The 18439-nt window shown below is 44.1% G+C and overlaps 1 protein-coding gene across 1 annotated transcript in view; it reads left to right on the top strand.

Annotated features, from left to right (window-relative positions):
* Positions 1-18185, top strand: part of ppip5k1a (diphosphoinositol pentakisphosphate kinase 1a) — a 149172-nt gene extending 130987 nt beyond the window's left edge. The window contains exons 29-31 of the mRNA XM_055662793.1: positions 3590-3727; positions 6100-6228; positions 8527-18185. Of these exons, the coding sequence (XP_055518768.1) occupies positions 3590-3727; positions 6100-6228; positions 8527-8831 (572 nt within the window). The 3' untranslated portion in view covers positions 8832-18185. The remainder of the gene's footprint in view (positions 1-3589; positions 3728-6099; positions 6229-8526) is intronic.
* Positions 18186-18439: the final 254 nt, after the last annotated feature.

Below are 18439 nucleotides of genomic sequence, written 5' to 3'. Positions count from 1 at the left end.
TCGATGGAGCAATCATGTCAGCCTCATTTCCCCACTTTCTCCAACGCGCTGCAAATTGTGCTCGAAAGCCCTTGATTGAGCATCTTTTCATCACCCTTAAAAGCAACGAGCTGCAGAACCTGCCCCCTCCTCTCTTCCTGCTTCCCCCACCTCCAAACCACAAACCGTCTGAAGAAGGGTCCCGACCCGAAACGTCACCTCTCTGTGTTCTCCAGAGATGCTGCCTGACTCGTTGAGTAAACCAACATCTGCAGATTTGTTTCTGCAGATCATAACTACTTGTTTGCTGATGGGATTTTGCCTTGCGTTGTATCGTTTGCCCAAAGCTTTAAATTAAATTAAATCAACCTCGTCACGTTAACAAGCTGGGAAGAATACAGAGTACATTTACAAGGATGTTGTCAGGACCCAGGGGCTTGAGCTAGGGGGACAAGTTAGGCAGCCTGCAACTTTGGAGCACAGGAGACTGAAGGGAGATTATACACAAGTTAGGCAGGCTGGATCTTTGGAGCACAGGAGACTGAAGGGAGATTATATATAGAGGTGTATAAAATCATGCAGTAATGGCTGTGGGAAATACACAGATCTTGGGAATCAAGAACCAGAGGTTTAAGGTGAGAAGGGAAAGATTTAGTAGGAACAAGGTGGTGGATATAAGCAACTAGCTACCAGATGAAGTAGTTGATGAAGGTACAATAACAATATTTAAAATACAATTGGACATGGTCATGGATAGGATAGGAAAGGATCAGGTGATACGAGCCAAAGGGGAGCAGTTTAGTTGGGGCATTTTGATTGACGGATGGGGTTGGCTGAAGTGCCTGTTTCCATGTTGTATGACTCTGATTCGCATCTGTTTATTCAATGTTCATTGCGATTCGATTTATTGGCCAGGCACCAGGGAGAACTCTTCTTTAAATAATACTGGGGAGAGGGTTAAAAGCCCAACTGAAGTCCCGGGCGGAGCCCGTTTAAAGTGAAAGGCAGCATCTCTTTTCTTGGCACCTTCTCACCACTGACAAGCCTGTCTCGGTTTCTGGAACCTTGTGCAACTTACTAAAAGGAGTCTTGGCGTCTTGCGTGTGGAGTGTTGATATGAAGTGTTTGGAGCTGCCACTCGTGCAGAAGTGCTTTAAAGGAGTCCGTTGGAAGGGAAGGGGAGGGAGAGATTAGCAACAGATTAAATATGGGTTTTTGAAAACTGTTACATTTAGCCGTTTTTGATATTAAATACTTTTGCCAATTTAGAATTTGCTGATTCTCTCACACCTGTTCCAGAGAAAATATAATTCTTTTATTTTTTTTTTTAAATTTTATTAGAAGCAATGTACATACATCTTAATCATAATATGCAACATACTACATTTCTTGCGCAACTTCTTTAAAAAAAAAACTTTAACCTGTAATAGAAAAAGAGAAAAGGAAAAAGAGAAAGAAGAAATGAGTGAGGAGAGTAGTGTAGTGTAGTCCGCAGCAGTTGGCGTTAAGTGAATGATAATGGCTAAGTAGACTGCGTGCTTGAAAATGTGAAAAGAAAAGAAGAAAAAAAAAGGCCCCACAGAAAAGGGGGGGCCTTAAAAAAAGAAAATAAGTAAGGAATCTAAAAAAGGTAAGGCTAAGCAAGAAGGAAAGGGAATGTGCCTAATTCCTAACGATTCACACCCATATAATTCTTGTTCGACATGATAAAATATTTCAGGTTTTGGACTATTTTCCCAAACCTACTTCCATCTGCTCTTCCTCGTGGATAAAGTTCTAGAGGCAACACGCCCTTTCCAGAATATTGACGAATGTGTCCTTCCCCTCACCCTCTGCATCAAGATTTACGGCCTTCAACAATGAGCTACTTTGTTTTCGTAACATTTCGTGGCAATGTATTTGCAGTCTCAATATTGTTCCTTTAAGCTTGATGCGATTTATTAGCAGGATCCTTCCATAGGCATGTTTTATACCGCTTTTCTGTTTGCGTTCAATACTAATTATGTGACCTTTAAAAGGGAATGTGTCTTGTGTTGGCTCGTTGTGAATCTACACATGTAATGTAGAAAGACCGCCTCCGTCCCATTTGTATATAAATTGGCTCTTCAGCGCATGGCATAAGATCGTCATCTCGAAGCCAAGAGGTGCAGGGCTGGAGAGTAAACATAAAGAAACCATCAACTTTGAAGGAAATGTGCGAGGCAAAGTTTTTATGCAGTGGAATGATTGCCTGCAACACACTGCCAGGGGTGGTGGTGGCAGAGATACAAGAGTGGGGTTTAACAAATCTTTAGACAGGCACATGGAAAGGGGGGGGGGATATGGATCACTTTTAGGCAGAGTAAATCAATTTAAGATGTGTTAGAAAGAACTGTAGATGCTGCTATAAATCGAAGGTAGACACAAAATGCTGGAGTAACTCAGCTTGTCTAACTTAATTTAACTTGGCATCATATTCAGCATGGATGCTGTGCTATTCTAAGTTACTGGGCAGGTATGTCGTTCTGAAAGAGGAATAACAGGTTAGTGTGAGGAGGATGCATGCAGTCCCTCACCCACTCTTGCATGTGTCTCGCTTATTACTTTCCAGTTAGAGGCTGACTGACCTAAATACTGGGTAGGTGCAACATTCTATATTATTGCAGACAATTTTAAATGTCAACTATTCCAGTCATCTTGTGCCCAGTAGGTCAGTTATTTTCATCTGTGTACTAATTTTCTTGATTGCATGCTGAGCATTAGGATTCCTGCTCCTGTTGCTAACGGATTGTTTAATTACACACTAAGTCTTTCTGACACCTGAATCTGATGATTCACCAGCTACTCATTTTATTTTAATGTGAGATTTTTAGATTTTTATAGATATAGATAGATAGATATAGATAGATATGGATGGATGGATGATTGATGGATAGATGAGTGATTGATTGATGGATAGATGATTGATTAATAGATGGATAGATGATAGATGAGGGGTAGAAGGGTAGAAAGATAGAAAGATATTGTAGTAGAGGTGAGGAATGTGTTGGAGTTGTGTACATTTCAAATGCTGTTATGCAATGTCAGTCAGGGTTGTTGGTTTAACAGATACCTATCAATGATCTATCTTTGACCCCCAATGTGTACAGTTAACATAGAAACATAGAGAATAGGTGCATGAGTAGGCTATTCCAACCTTCGAGCCAGCGTCACCATTCAATGTGATCATGGCTGATCATCCAAAATCAGTACCCCGTTCCTGCTTTTTTCCCCCATGTCACTTGATTCCTTTAACCCTAAGAGCTAAATCTAACTCTCTTGAAAAGTTGTGAGAATGTAATCAGCACTACCCACCCACTCTTCCATTCACGATATCAATTTTGCTCCATACCAGGAGTGTTGTGGACCCCCTCGATATTCTGACCAGCAAATTCTATTTGAATCCTTATTTTGTGTTTCAGTTGCATTTGCCCGGCTTGGTTTGGTTTGGCATGGTGAATGCTTTTTCATACCATTGTTGGTAGAATGGTCATTTTATTGTGAGTTCATATCATTATCTTTCATTGGGGAGCATTTGGATTTGTTCAAATGTGTAATGTTAATTTTCCATATTTTGTCTCATTTTTATTAGGTTTTGAAGGATGCTCCATGGTTCCTTCCATCTACCCTCTTGAAACGCTCCATAATTCACTCTCTCTGAAGCAGGTGAACGAGTTCCTATCATCCATCTCCGAAATTTGTGGAAAATCCCACGACAGAGCGACAAAAGGTAAAAGGTGACACTTCACCTGAAGCTGATACCATTTTGGGATGCGTTAACCTGGACGCATCCCAGCAAATCCCGAACCAGGGGACACACACAGTTTAAGAATAAGGGGCAAGCCATTTAGAACGGAGACGAGGAAACACTTTTTCTCACAGAGAGTGGTGAGTCTGTGGAATTCTCTGCCTCAGAGGGCGGTGGAGGCCGGTTCTCTGGATACTTTCAAGAGAGAGCTAGATAGGGCTCTTAAAAATAGTGGAGTCGGGGGATATGGGGAGAAGGCATGAACGGGGTACTGATTGGGGATGATCAGCCATGATCACATTGAATGGCGGTGCTGGCTCGAAGGGCCGAATGGCCTGCTCCTGCACCTATTGTCTATTGTCTGGTGTCTATAAATTGAGCTTGTAGTGTCAAGCACGGTTCTACAGCACACCATGTCACAACAGCCCATGCATCTGAGCTAGTATTCAGCAAAGTCAGCTAACATGGCCCCTGCAAGATGGCTCATGGGCAAGGCTGGGGCAGTTAGAGGGTTTCTTCCCTGAAGGACCGAAAAGTGTTGGAGTAACTCAGTGGGTCAGGCATCAGATTTCTTCTCGCGGGTTGGATAGGGCATGTTTAATTTTAATTTGGAGATGCAGCATGGAAATAGACCCTTTGGCCCACCGAGTCCACCCTGACCATCGATCACCCTAGTTCTATGTTACCCTGCTTCCCCATCCACATTAGGGGCCAATTAGCCTACAAACCCGCAATTTCTGAGGAGGGCTGAAGTAAAGAAATGTACGCTGCATCCTTTCTTCTGATCTGAGAGGGGAATGCTCGATAGGCCGATGAAGATGAGTAATGCTTACCGAAAGCTTAGAGCTGGAGAATTTTCTATTCACTGTCCCACTCCACCGCTAGCATTTGCTGACATCTATGACCTTAGTGCAGAGCTCAAAACAAAGTTAAGCACACTTTTCCCATGAGGTGCAGATCCTATATTTTGTCTGAAGCTATCGGTGTTGAATATTCCTTCAACGTGTGCTGGTGACAAAGGGACACTCTTGCCTGACCGACATGCCTGCTGTTAATTCCCCTTCATTCAATTCTGCGGTCTTCTGATAGTGGCTTGTATCATTGATATTCCACCTCCACCACCTATAATTTAATTCACCTTCTGTTTCCTGACAGTAAAACATATCAACCTCTGAAAGATAAACCCTTCAGAGTTTCTCAAATTTAGTTTTTCTTAACAAAGAGAAACATTTTGCCTGCAAAATAGCCGAAGGAATCCCCAGGAGTAATCGAACTGAGTGCATGGATTTTAGCCTTGCATACGCAGGAGACATAATGATGAGAGATACAATAGATGTTGCAAGGGCAACATCTGTGTGTAGGTTCATCCACTGAGAGAAGGTTAATAAATATATAGAAACCGATGAAAGCATTGTGTAGTTTCAGGACGTTCGGCCCGATTCCCCGCTGTGACTTCGCAGGTGAGTGGCGGAAGATTTAAGTAAACCAGTGTGGTGATAATGAGGGAGGCAGCACACTAGGTTACAGGAGCTACACAGGCCACACGTTCCCAGATTTGTGATCTGAAAATGGAGATAGCTTGCAATTTTACTGTGCTTTCATCACCTTGAACCCCCAGATTTACAACTACTGCTGAAATGATATCACGATTGTGCGAGTGGCCTTATTTTCGCTGGTGTGATGAGTCTGCTTACACAATGGTTCAATTTGTCATCATTTGCAAATGCATGGTCATCGCTTTCTTCTTGCGCATGGCATGCACAGCTTAAAGTTGCAGGTCAACTTGCTCTATTTGATCTTGTTTGTGCACGTCAGGTTGATTGCATTAGTCGAAACCGGGTGGACCACTTGAAGGCTGCAATCTTCCCATCCCAGCACATAGTGAGAATGGGGTTGAGAGGGAAAGATAGGTCAGCCATGATTGAATGGCAGAGTAGACTCGATGGGGCGAATGGCCTAATTCTACTCCTAAAACCTATCAATGTGAAATATTTTTTTGCATACAGTCCAGTACAGTACTACCATACCTACGCACATCCTCGATTAGCAAGTGTGTTGAAATAGTAATAGATATAAAAGAAATAGAAATAGTCTACTGAGTCCGCATGCAAGAGGCACCATTTTCAACATTCAGGCCGTGTTTTAGTTCTTATGGGCATTATCCAGGCAAGCCCCAGGCCGCTGCAAACCTTCAGCCGTCACCTTCCTTGGATAGATAATAGACAATAGGTGCAGGAGTAGGCCATTCGGCCCTTCGCGCCAGCACCGGATGTGCCAGGAATATAAAGTTAGTGTTAAAGAATGTGGTTCTATGGTTTGGGGTTTATGTAATGGTTCTTGTTGTTGTTTGACAGAGCTTTCAGCCATGTTTGAGACCATGGGAAATAGCCAGGCTGCGGTGGATTCATACATGCCACAACAGGTCCTGCCCTCCTCAGTTACCTCACTCTCCATACGTCCTCGCTCGGAGAAGCCTCCTTGGTGTAAGTCACATTTAAAAAAAAAAAAAAAAAAAATGTTTCACTTGTCATTTGCATCAATATTGAGAGGCCAGTATTTGCATGTACAAAAGTGGGTGATAGATCAAGTTCCAGAGTATGAAATCTAAGGTGGATTTAAATGTGAGCTTCAGACTTGTAACCAAATAAAATGTCCTAAATAAAACTTGTCGACTGCAGATGCTGGTTTACAAAAAGTGCTGAGTACTGGAGTAACTCTGGGTCAGGCAGGATTTCTAGAGAACATTTCGGCGATGACTTTTCGGGTCGGGACCCTTCTGAACAAAAAGAGAAAAGGGAGGGCAGTGGAGGCAAATTCACTGGATGGAATTAAGAGAGAGTTAGATACCCCAGGGGCTGGTGGAATCAAGGGGAGAAGGCAGGCACGGGTTATTGATTGGGGACGATCAGCCATGATCATAATGAATGGCGGTGCTGGCTCGAAGGACCGAATGGCCTCCTCCTGCACCCATTTTCTATGTATTGTCAGACAAAGGGTCCCGACCTGAAACATCGCCTATCCATATTCTCCAGAGGTGCTGCCTGACCCGCTGAGTTACTCCAGCACTTTGTGTTCCTTTTATTACCCTAGTTGTTTGACATTTAAGCACGTTTGTTTAATAATAGATAGGAGACGAGCTTTGTTGGTACTTAACATGCCCTTGATTGGACACCAAGCTGTATTGAATCATTGGAAGAGATGACTGAAACCTTGACCCAAGTAGGTTTGACTGAGATTAGAAAACACAAGGATTATAAAGGGGACAAGATTACAGGGGAGGATGCAAGACCTGATATCGCACGTTAGTCTGAGCCCGGTGCACCAAATGTGTGGTCCCCTGATCACTAGCCATCATTGGATAATTGCCAGATCGATCCTTCCCGGGTAAAGTTATAAAGGAACGGGGAACCTGCTAGGCACAATTCACGTCTCAAACAGTTCTTTTCTCATTAGGTACACAAAAATGCTGGAGAAACTCAGCGGGTGCAGCAGCATCTATGGAGCGAAGGAAATAGGCAACGTTTCGGGACGAAACGTTGCCTATTTCCTTCGCTCCATAGATGCTGCTGCACCCACTGAGTTTCTCCAGCATTTTTGCATACCTTCGATTTGACAGCATCTGCAGTTCCTTCTTAAACACCAAGTTCTTTTCTCATTACCTTGTGCTCTCTTTACACAGATGCCCGTCCATTTAAATGACTTAAGTGTGTAAATGTCTGATCACAAATAGCATTAAGTGTTTGGGGAAAGCTAATCAAGAGTTCTACCCTGCCAGACTCCAGCTGTAGCTGGCATTACCTTCTGCGCATTCACATAAAGCCTTACAGGGCAGCATAGTGGTGCAGCGGTAGAATTGCTGCCTTACAGCACCAGAGACCTGGGCTCAACCCTAACTAAGGGCACCGTCTGTGCAGAGTATGTACGTTCTCCCAGTGACCGGGTAGGTTTTTTCCGTATGCTGCGCTTTCCTACCACATCCCAAAGACGTGCAGGTTCGTAGGTTAGCTGGCTTTGTAAATTGTCCCTAGTGTATAGAATGGCACTAGTGTATGGGTGATTGTTGATCGGTGCGGACTCGGTGGGCTGAAGGGCCTGCTTCCGCACTGTATCCCTAAACTAAACTATTGAACATTAGACAGCCCATCAATCTTGTAGAATAAGCCTTCCAAAGTCTGTTATTAATGGTTTAATGTCCATTGGACCTTGCAAAGCATATCAGGCATCATTAACACAGTTAAATCAATATACTCTTAATCCATCAGCTGAGAGTGCTCTCACTATTAAACAGAGATCTCTCATCACTGGTATCCTGTTAGCCAGCTGAAAGTGTTTAAGAAGGAACTGTGCAGATGCTGGAAAATCGAAGGTACACAAAAATGCTGGAGAAACTCAGCGGGTGCAGCAGCATCTATGGAGCGAAGAGGATGGGCAATGTTTCGGGCCGAAACCCTTCTTCAAAGTGTTCCCTTCCAACACAACAACAGGGTGAAGAGAGAGATTCTGTGATTGTATCTCTGGGTATATTTTCACAGTTCAGATTGTGATAAGATCTGTGTTGATATCCCGGTAATGCACAGCTTGTGTATTGCAATGCACTGCAGTAGTGCAGAGGCGGTTTTTGGTGTACAGCTTGTGTATTGCAATGCACTGCAGTAGTGCAGAGGTGGGTTTCACTGGTGTACATTGCAATGCACTGCAGTAGTGCAGAGGTGGTTTTCACTGGTGTATGTGCGGGAATAATTTTCACCTGTTTTAATTCCCCTGTATTTTTTTAAATGCAGACAGCAGCGGGCCTTCGAGCACCGTGTCGAGCGCTGGCCCGTCCTCGCCCAATACCTCGGACAACTCGCCCCGCTTTAGCTTCAGTGACAAGTCGTCGCTCACTCCGCAGAGCAGCGAGGAGCAGCAGCAGCAGTCCGCCCAACTAGCAGCTCCAAGCCACAGTCACAAGGATCTACAGCTGACCGGACAGGCACAGCAAGCCGCCCAAAGTCAACAGCCGTACCAGAATCACAGCAGCCCACAGGCATCGGCCAGCGTGACTGCGCAGGGGCAGCAGGCAGTGGAAGGTTTGGTGGAAACCTAACCAGTGGCTTGCACCGTTGCATCACACCACAAGCCGTGAGGCGTTCTCTTGAACTTCAGTTGTTAAAATGACTGATGCTGTACAGTTTATACATCCAGAGAACATCTGGGGACAGTCCCAGACTGGCATTATTGCAGTACTGTAAAAGTTAGGAGCTAAACACCCCCATTTTTGGAAGGTGATCTGGAATCACCTTGCACCTTTATACACCAGAAGTGATTGATCAAGTGGGGGTACAGTACCCCCAAAAATGTAATGGATGGTGTGTTATTATCTTGTACGTGTCTCACCCCTATAACTGTGTACAGAAAACCTGCTGCTTCTTTGTCCATGCAGTTTGTAAATTTTAAAAGGTTATTTAATGATGGTATTTTGTAAATATAGAAATATAATTCTGGTGGACATGGCTGAGATTTTAGATTCCAATCTTCTCCTCTGCCCCACATCTTTGCGACATTACAATTGTTAGTGAAGCAGAGAGGAAATGTGATCTTTTCCCTAGTTTTTTGCGTTCCTATTCAGATGTGATTTATAAAGGGTGTAAAACATCCCTGATGTATGTGATCTCATGTGAGCTTTTGCCCATGTTTGGTCTCACCTCGAATAATCTCGGCCAAGCAGAGGTTGGGGGAATTTCTTTTATGATGGAGTGCCCAAGGCGAAGGAAACAAAGCTCTTGAGAAAGTGGTGATGAGGTCTCTTTTGGAACTGTTGCAATTGATTCAGTAAAGGTGCTTCTGCATTGTCATTGGGGAGGTTCCACCTGGATGTGGACTCTGACAGAGGGAACTGTGATATGTTTGTTAGTCAGGACGGCATGGCTTATAGAATGGACTCCCAAAAGTCTTTGGCTGTAGAGGTTCAGCTTCAGTGGCCCTAGGCTGGGGAAGCAGGATATTATTAAGCTAAAGACTCTTTTCCTTGAACAAAGAAGACGCTGCACTTGTCAGAAAGACTCCAGTAGCTGTCTCCGAGGTGGACTGGCCACTGGAGAGTTTCCATGGAAGAAGAGCAGAAGATCAGGCAGTGCCTGTGGACAGCCAACATTTCTGCAAGACCATTTTGCTCCAAGATCTGCAGCCTCTTGTGTCTCCATCTTGCTTTTGAACACATTGCACGAGGCAGTGAATTAACTGTTCCAAAGAAGCTGCATCTTTGAAATATATTGGAGAAGCCAATGTACTTTATGTTTAAAACGTGGTATCCATATCTTAATGTGAGTTGTGTGCTAGTTGTAGGGGAGATATAAATATTTTTAAGTGCCTCATCTGTTGGTATGAGTTTTGTTTTGGTTAGCAGAACATAAAGGAACTATGACTCTTTTTCAGTGCAACCAGGGACCTATGCCTGTTGTTCTTAGACTTCCAACATCAGTAAAATATAATTTGGTTATCATCATCATGATATTTGTCACCTTATCATGCATTAATTTTGATTTGAAAGTGCTCTATCCAGAGGTCCTGGAATGCATTATGTAAACGTCTGTCTTTCTAGGCGAGAAAATTTGGCCAGGGTTATGTATCCCGGTTGTGTGTGTGAGTGTGTGTGTACATGTGGGTACACACCCAGGCAGGACAGGTGTTTATCCCAGTTAAACAGTCAGCTGAAGCTCCCTGGATTGTCACGATAGTCCTAATGTAGAGGCGTCTACTAATCTCCATGCTCATAAGACTACTCATTATCCGAGGTGAATCCTCCTCCTGGACTCTCCGGCCTCTTGGCATCGACTCAAAGCATCGCAGTTCAAGTGGACACCCAGTAGAACCTTCCAATGCAGCCCATTATGCTCACTGAGACTGCGTTACCAATGTTACCACCGCAGTAGCTCAGTGGATTTCTTTTTATCACTAAAATCTCACTGCTGTAAGTTCTCCCTCGGGCAAACACGATACTGCAAGCTCATCGGTCTCAGTGTTCTGCCTTTGAGAGTCGAGGCTGAGTTTTTGTCATAAACATGTCAAAAAATTACTGACTGATGGAATTCTTAGAGGATAGTTTCCCAATGCTGATTTCTTTTTTTTTAAATGGCATATATCTTGATACATGTCCGCAACAAACTTGGGTCAGGTCTGCAATGACTTAAATAATCTCATGGGGGATAGTTATTAGGGAGGAAGAAGTTGCACATAACACTTCTAGACTAGAGTATACTCTCCTCTCATTGCCACAGAAAGCTTGTTTGTAAGGAGAAGGAACTGCAGATGTTGGTTTACCAAAAAAAAGATGTTAAGTGCTGGAGTAACTAAGACGAGAACATAAATAGGTGACGGTTCGGGTCAGGACCGTTCTTCAGTCCGAAGAAGGGTCCTGACCTGAAACGTCACCTATCCATTCATGTTCTCCAGAGATGCTGTCTAGCCTGTGTTACTCCAGCTCTATTTGTAAACGGAGTGTATGATGGTGAACTCCCTTGTTATGACCCTATGGTGCACGGTATAGATTCAACGTGGAGGTGCAGGCTCTTCAATTGGGGTTTGGTTTTGAATCATATTCTAATTCAAAATGCAACCAAAGGCTACTGTCTCACCGCACCAGTGACCCGGAGTTCGTTCCTTTCATCGGGTCGAGTCTGTGTGGTGTTTGTACGTTCTCCCGGTGACTGTGTAGGTTTCCTCACACATTCCCAAAGCTTGTGGGTCTCTGTAGGTTCATCGGCCTCTGTAAATTGCCTCTAGTATGTAGGGAGTGGAAGCAAACGTGGGATAACTAGTGTGAACGGGTGGTCGGCGGCTGGCGTGGACTCGGTGGGCCGAAGGGCCTGTTTCCATGCTGTATCTCGAAACTAGACTATTAGTGGTTGGCAGTGCATACGTGTGGTCACCAGGCAGAATCACTTTTGCTCTTTCACTAATGCACTTTGTTGCTTCCTGGTGGTGTGTTGAGCTGATGGGAACTGTGGGCCTGCTTGCAAACTAATCGGATAGGTAGCTGTTACAAGAGCAGGAAGCATAACAACACAAGGTCAAAGAGTTGTGAGGTGCATAGGTGCTTCCTGCAGCTTAATTAGTGGATTTTTTTTAAATTTTGTTTTCATTGAATCGAGCATTGTACCAATATATATATCTTGCGTTTGAATTAAGTACAGGAAAGTTTGGGTGGCGCAGCGGTATAGTTGCAGCCAGGGACTCATGTTTGATCCTGACTATGGGCACTGTCTGTATGGAGTTTGTACGTTCTTCCCGTTACCTGGCTGGGTTTTCTCCAGTTGCTCCGGTTCCCTCCCACACTACAAAGACATAAAGGTTTGTAGGCTAGACACAAAATGTTGGAGTAACTCAGCGGGTCAGGCAGCATCTCTGGAGAGAAGGAATGGGTGACGTTTCGGGTCGTGACCATTCTTCATACTGATGTCAGGACAGTGGGCGGGACAGAGATATAATGTAGTTGGCAACAGTAATACTGGTGGGAGAACTGGTGGAGAGAGAGGGAAAACATGGGCAATTATAGATACAGAGCAAAAGACACAGACACTCCTATTGCAAGTTGATAATGGGGAGGAGAGGTTTGATGTGAGACTTTCACTGCCAGAGCAGTGCGGGATTCCATTCAAAGCATGGAAGAGGGAGTAAATATCATGAGGAGAATGCTACCTGTGTGAAGCATGATTAAACCTATGTATAATATGATTTGACTGGATTGCACCCAAGCTTGGTTTTTGCACTGTATTTCGGTAAACCATTGCCAAAACTAGGGAGAGATTGACGATCCTCGCAAGCACAGACCCAGGCAGCATTGTAGCTACATGTTGTAATCCTAATTCTGATTCTCACTCTCACTTAATGAGGGTACATGACTGTTGCGATGTACACAGCAGTTGGAGGTGGAGTGAGGCACAAACACTGGCAAAGAGCAAAGGACTGCTCTAAAAAAACATCACTTAAAAGCTGCCTCTAAGAAAAGGTCTGCTCTAATCTGTTTATTGCAACACCTTTTCAAAGGACTTTTAACAGCCCCTGCAAGCAATAGCATCTAGAGCCTTTAAATAGACTGAAAAGTACTGTCAAAAAAATGCTTTGCCGTGCTTCAAAGGTATCAAAAATGCTGGGGAAACTCAGCAGGTGAGGCAGCATCTATGGAGCGAAGGAATAGGTGACGTTTCGGGTCTGAAGAAGGGTCTCGACCCAAAACGTCACCTATTCCTTTGCTCCATAGATGCTGCCTCACCCGCTGAGTTTCTCCAGCATTTTCGTCTACCTTCGATTTTTCCAGCATCTGCAGTTCCTTCTTACACACTGCCGTGCTTCAAAGTGACTCTGTAATACTGGCTATGAATTTGATGCAAGGAACTTGACGGGGCATTTCTAGAATGGACCCTGCAGTGCAGGCTGGTTGCAAACTTTCACATTTTTAATTTTGTAGCAAAATAAATCCCAAATAAAAGTTGACGCTAAAAAAATGAGTAAACTGTGCAAACAAGTGGCTCCACATGCAGGGAATGGAGGATATTGATCACGTGCAGGCAGATATGATATGATACGATAGAACTTTATTGATCCCAGGAAGGAATTTTGTTTCATTGGAAATCAATCATTGATGCCATTAGTTTTTCGGCATCATGTTGGGCACGGACATTGTGGGCTGAAGGGCCAGTTTCCTGTACTATACTGTTTCTATAATGTTTGTTTTATAAAGTATAGAGTTGACTGTACTACGGGACACTAGACCCACCATGTCCATATTGCTTGGATAATCTAGGTCTGTCTTCACTTCCCCACTCTCCCTTGTGGCCTGGGGCTCATATGTCCCTACACTGATATACTTGCCTTAAAACTCTATCCTCATAATAATGCTCTTATAAATTGGTTCTTTGATCAAGCCTTTAAGGGTCTGTCTCACTTGGGTGTCATTTGCGCATCCCAAAAATCCCAAAATCCTGGCACGCCGCGCGCGACTTTGCCTACGACACCGCGCATCACGTGCAGGTCGTGACGCGTAAATGATGTACAAATGTCGCCCAAGTGGGACAGGCCCTTTAATCCCTTGTTTGGGTATCTCCTAGAGTATTTATTGCTGTTTGTACCAGCATGTGAATCACTCCTGGGATGTTTCACTGCATTGAGGTGCAGTAATGCTTAAGATGAACATTTCTTTCTCAACTATTTCCTTGCTCCAACTGTTCTAGATGTCTCCCAACACCTCCTCACCATTCCCTTCTCTTGAAATGTGTTCATAATTAAAATCGTGCTGTTTGATAAACCATATTTTAAAATTTAGATTACCTGTCAGCTGTTCATGACAGCATCACCAAATACATCGAGCAAGTCATGGAGCCACTAAAGCTATGTATCAGGTGAGATATTTTTGTTATCTCCTCTGGCATTAAGCTGCAACTGAGCTGAGTCTGCAGAATGATTTAGAGAGAGCCTTTAACCTGACCAATTTGTGGAAAAGTTGCGGCTGTGGATATGGATTCTCATCGCATTGATTAATGGATACGAATGGTTCACAGTGATCTGTATATGGTCTATTAAAATGATTTATTGATGGGGTATTTGTGAAGAGGCTCGGCCAAATGAAGGTGGCCCAATACTGGTTGAAGTCTGGTTTTCACTTGCGTGAAGAAGCAAAATAGAAATGCCCACTAAATGCAAACTACAACAAGTTCGAGCTGTACTAAATGTAGCAGATAGTGGAAAACCACTTTAAAAACATAGAAACATAGAAATTAGGTGCAGGAGTAGGCCATTCGGCCCTTCGAGCCTGCACCGCCATTCAATATGATCATGGCTGATCATCCAACTCAGTATCCCGTACCTGCCTTCTCTCCATACCCCCTGATCCCCTTAGCCACAAGGGCCACATCTAACTCCCTCTTAAATATAGCCAATGAACTGTGGCCTCAACTACCCTCTGTGGCAGAGAGTTCCAGAGATTCACCACTCTCTGTGTGAAAAAAGTTCTTCTCATCTCGGTTTTAAAGGATTTCCCCCTTATCCTTAAGCTGTGACCCCTTGTCCTGGACTTCCCCAACATCGGGAACAATCTTCCTGCATCTAGCCTGTCCAACCCCTTAAGAATTTTGTAAGTTTCTATAAGATCCCCTCTCAATCTTCTAAATTCTAGAGAGTATAAACCAAGTCTATCCAGTCTTTCTTCATAAGACAGTCCTGACATCCCAGGAATCAGTCTGGTGAACCGTCTCTGCACTCCCTCTATGGCAATAATGTCCTTCCTCAGATTTGGAGACCAAAATGCTTACAATTGCTACAAAAACAAAATGCTTACAATTGTTGAAAATGATGAAGAATCATTCGGCTGCAGAAGCTTTACTGCTTTTTCTTCATTGAGATCGATCCTACATCAAGGACTTTACACCAGACTTTATCTCCCTACACAAAAATACTGGAGAAACTCAGCGGGTGCAGCAGCATCGATGGAGCCAAGGAAATTGGCAACGTTTCAGGCCGAAACCCAAAGGAAATAGGCAACGTTTCGGGTCGAAACCCAAAGGGTTTCGACCCGAAACGTTGCCTATTTCCTTCGCTCCATCGATGCTGCTGCACCTGCTGAGTTTCTCCAGCATTTTTGTCTACCTTCGATTTTCCAGCATCTGCAGTTCCTTCGTAAACACATTATCTCCCTCCCTCGTTTCCCATGGGGTCATCGATTCCCTAGAGTCCACTCGCACTGATTTGTTTTGCCTGTAACTTTTTATGCAAAGTGCTTTGTGTGTCTCTCTGCCTCTCTGACCTCTGTAAGATGTTGTCTGATCTGTTCCTTAATCCCTGCCCATCAGGTTGCTATTCCTTACCTCAGAGTTGACCCTGCAATAGGGCTTTAGAAATAGGTTTCCTTAAGCCGATTTGACACACTCCCCCGGTGATTAATAGAGAGTCGTGCATTGTATTTATCATACGGGATGTGCGGAAATTGCACGGCTTTATCAGTTTTTTACTTGCATCATTTCTTTGCACTTTGTGTATTTTGTAAGGGGAAATTTCAGAACAATACACTTTGCATTGACAGATTGCCCACCATGTGTATTGCTGTATTCAGCACTAGTATCGCTGAAACAAAGTTTGCAGCAGGGCTTTGAAACTGGGTGTCGGAACGAGGCGACACACCACCCTGATGAGCTGTGAAGCTCACCAAAAGGTCAGTCAGCCTATAGGGCCTGTCTCACTTGGTTACCGCCGGCATCATTAACTGACATAGAAACATAGAAATTAGGTGCAGGAGTAGGCCATTCGGCCCTTCGAGCCTGCACCGCCATTCAATATGATCATGGCTGATCATCCAACTCAGTATCCCATCCCTGCCTTCTCTCCATACCCCCTGATCCCCTTAGCCACAAGGGCCACATCTAACTCCCTCTTAAATATAGCCAATGAACTGTGGCCTCAACTACCCTCTGTGGCAGAGAGTTCCAGAGATTCACCACTCTCTGTGTGAAAAAAGTTCTTCTCATCTCGGTTTTAAAGGATTTCCCCCTCATCCTTAAGCTGTGACCCCTTGTCCTGGACTTCCCCAACATCGGGAACAATCTTCCTGCATCTAGCCTGTCCAACCCCTTAAGAATTTTGTAAGTTTCTATAAGATCCCCTCTCAGTCTCCTAAATTCTAGAGAGTACAAACCAAGTCTATCCAGTCTTTCTTCATAAGACAGTCCTGACATCCCAGGAATCAGTCTGGTGAACCGTCTCTGCACTCCCTCTATGGCAATAATGTCATTCCTCAGATTTGGAGACAAAAACTGTACGCAATACTCCAGGTGTGGTCTCACCAAGACCCTGTACAACTGTAGTAGAACCTGCATGCATACATTCAATGACTGGTGTACCATGACACCCAGATCTCGCTGCATCTCCCATCAGTCCACCAGGTAAAATTCGCGGCATGATGACGTATTGACGCGCGCCGTTTTTTCAAGTGTCGTAACATTCTTTTTGTCGCCACCGCAGGATGTTGAAATGTTCGAAATCGTTTGGCGACATTGATATGACGCTGGCAGTCGCGGAAATAAAACAAAACGGCAAGTGCAACAGGCCCTTGAGGGTTTCTGCGGACAGGCACAAAATGCTGGCGTAACTCAGCGGGACTGGCAGCATCTCTGGAGAGTGGGTGACGCGCCCATTCCTTCTCTCTACAGATGCTGCCAGTTCCGCTGAGTTACTCCAGCATTTTGTGTCTATCTTGGGTTTATATCAGCTTCTGCAGTTCCTTCCTGCGCTGGGTTTCTGTGGATTGGATTTGCATCTCCTCTGTATCTTAGTGGTATATTGGGAGCTTTTTGGTCATTGTATTTGGCAGCTGAAGATCAGAGCAGCAGAGAGCAAAGGGAGTTGTTCTGTTGTAGGTTAAACAAAGCTCTGAATTCTGCCTACAATCCCCTTTTCTGGTTATTTTAAACTCTGGCACAGTTTTTTTCTTTTACTTTAATTTAGATATATTTCAAGATCTTGAACTTGTTTGGGCGGGGAGTTTAACATCCAGGTCACTTTTTTTTTAGAAAGAATTGCAATAACCTAGCCGTGGTATTTCACATCCCATGGTAGAGTTTTCCTTTCCTGGGTCAGAATTGTGGGATGGAGCCCAGGAGGTTCGTTCAATGTTTCCACTTGATTAAGGGCCTGTCCCACTTGGGTGTCATTTGCGCGTCATTAACAAGGCATCCTAAAAATTGGTTGGCGCGCCTTGCACACGCTGACGTACTGATGGCGCACGCTGGCATACTGACGGCGTACGTGTAAGCGGGTGGTGACGTATAGTGACGCACGAACATTGCCTATGCTAATTTATTGAGCGTCGCCGGGCGTCAACGTCCGTAACCATGCTCCGCCCGTACGCCATCGGCGCGTCATTTGAGCGCCGCACCACGTGACCACCCAGGTATAAAGCGCGCGTGGTCTTGAAAAATTTCCACCATAATATCTTTGATTTTCACTGGGAAATCCTTGCCACGGAGATCGGACTAAGTACGAATGACATTGCAAATGGCTGCCGAAAGAAGTAGGGCCCTCAAGACCAGCCTGTCGCGTAAATGATGCGCAAATGACGCCCAAGTGGGGCGGGCCCTTTAGTTTTCCCTTGTACTGGACTGACCTGCTAATGTAAAATCCCCACCACCTTGATCTCTTTGTCACACCCGTGGATATTTCATGCTACAGAAAAGTGGATGTAAACCACAAACCTCAGAGGTTGAATGAATTATGTTTCTTTTGTTGATGGCAGAGACTAAAGATTGATTTAAAAAAAAAAAAATTTAAGACGCTTTATTTCTTCGTGATGTCGGGGAGGGGAGAAGGGAAAGACTGTAACGTTCATGGAATCATGATATCTTAACTTATTGAAATATTTTCCATTGTGCAGTTTACAAATTATTTCATTAATAAAGCTTAAAAGATGCAGCAAAAACACTGCTTTGTGTGGTATGTGAATACAACCCTCATGGGGTCACACAGCATGGAAACACCCCTTCCACCCAACTCAACCCTGCCTCATTTAAACTTTAATTTAATAGGTCATATGTAGGTTAACACAGGGTCAACGGTACAATGAAGTGTGTTTGACAAGACAACGGGTCACCTCAGCAATAATATTACACGGATAAAATAAGCTAAAAATGACATTGGTAAGGTAAAGACAATGATAAAATAATCAACGTATGA

The sequence above is a fragment of the Leucoraja erinacea genome, chromosome 36 (assembly GCF_028641065.1).
Source record: "Leucoraja erinacea ecotype New England chromosome 36, Leri_hhj_1, whole genome shotgun sequence".
Lineage (NCBI taxonomy): Eukaryota > Metazoa > Chordata > Chondrichthyes > Rajiformes > Rajidae > Leucoraja > Leucoraja erinaceus.
The sequence above is the reverse complement of the archived record's forward strand: the minus strand, read 5'-3'. Positions and strand labels throughout refer to the sequence as shown.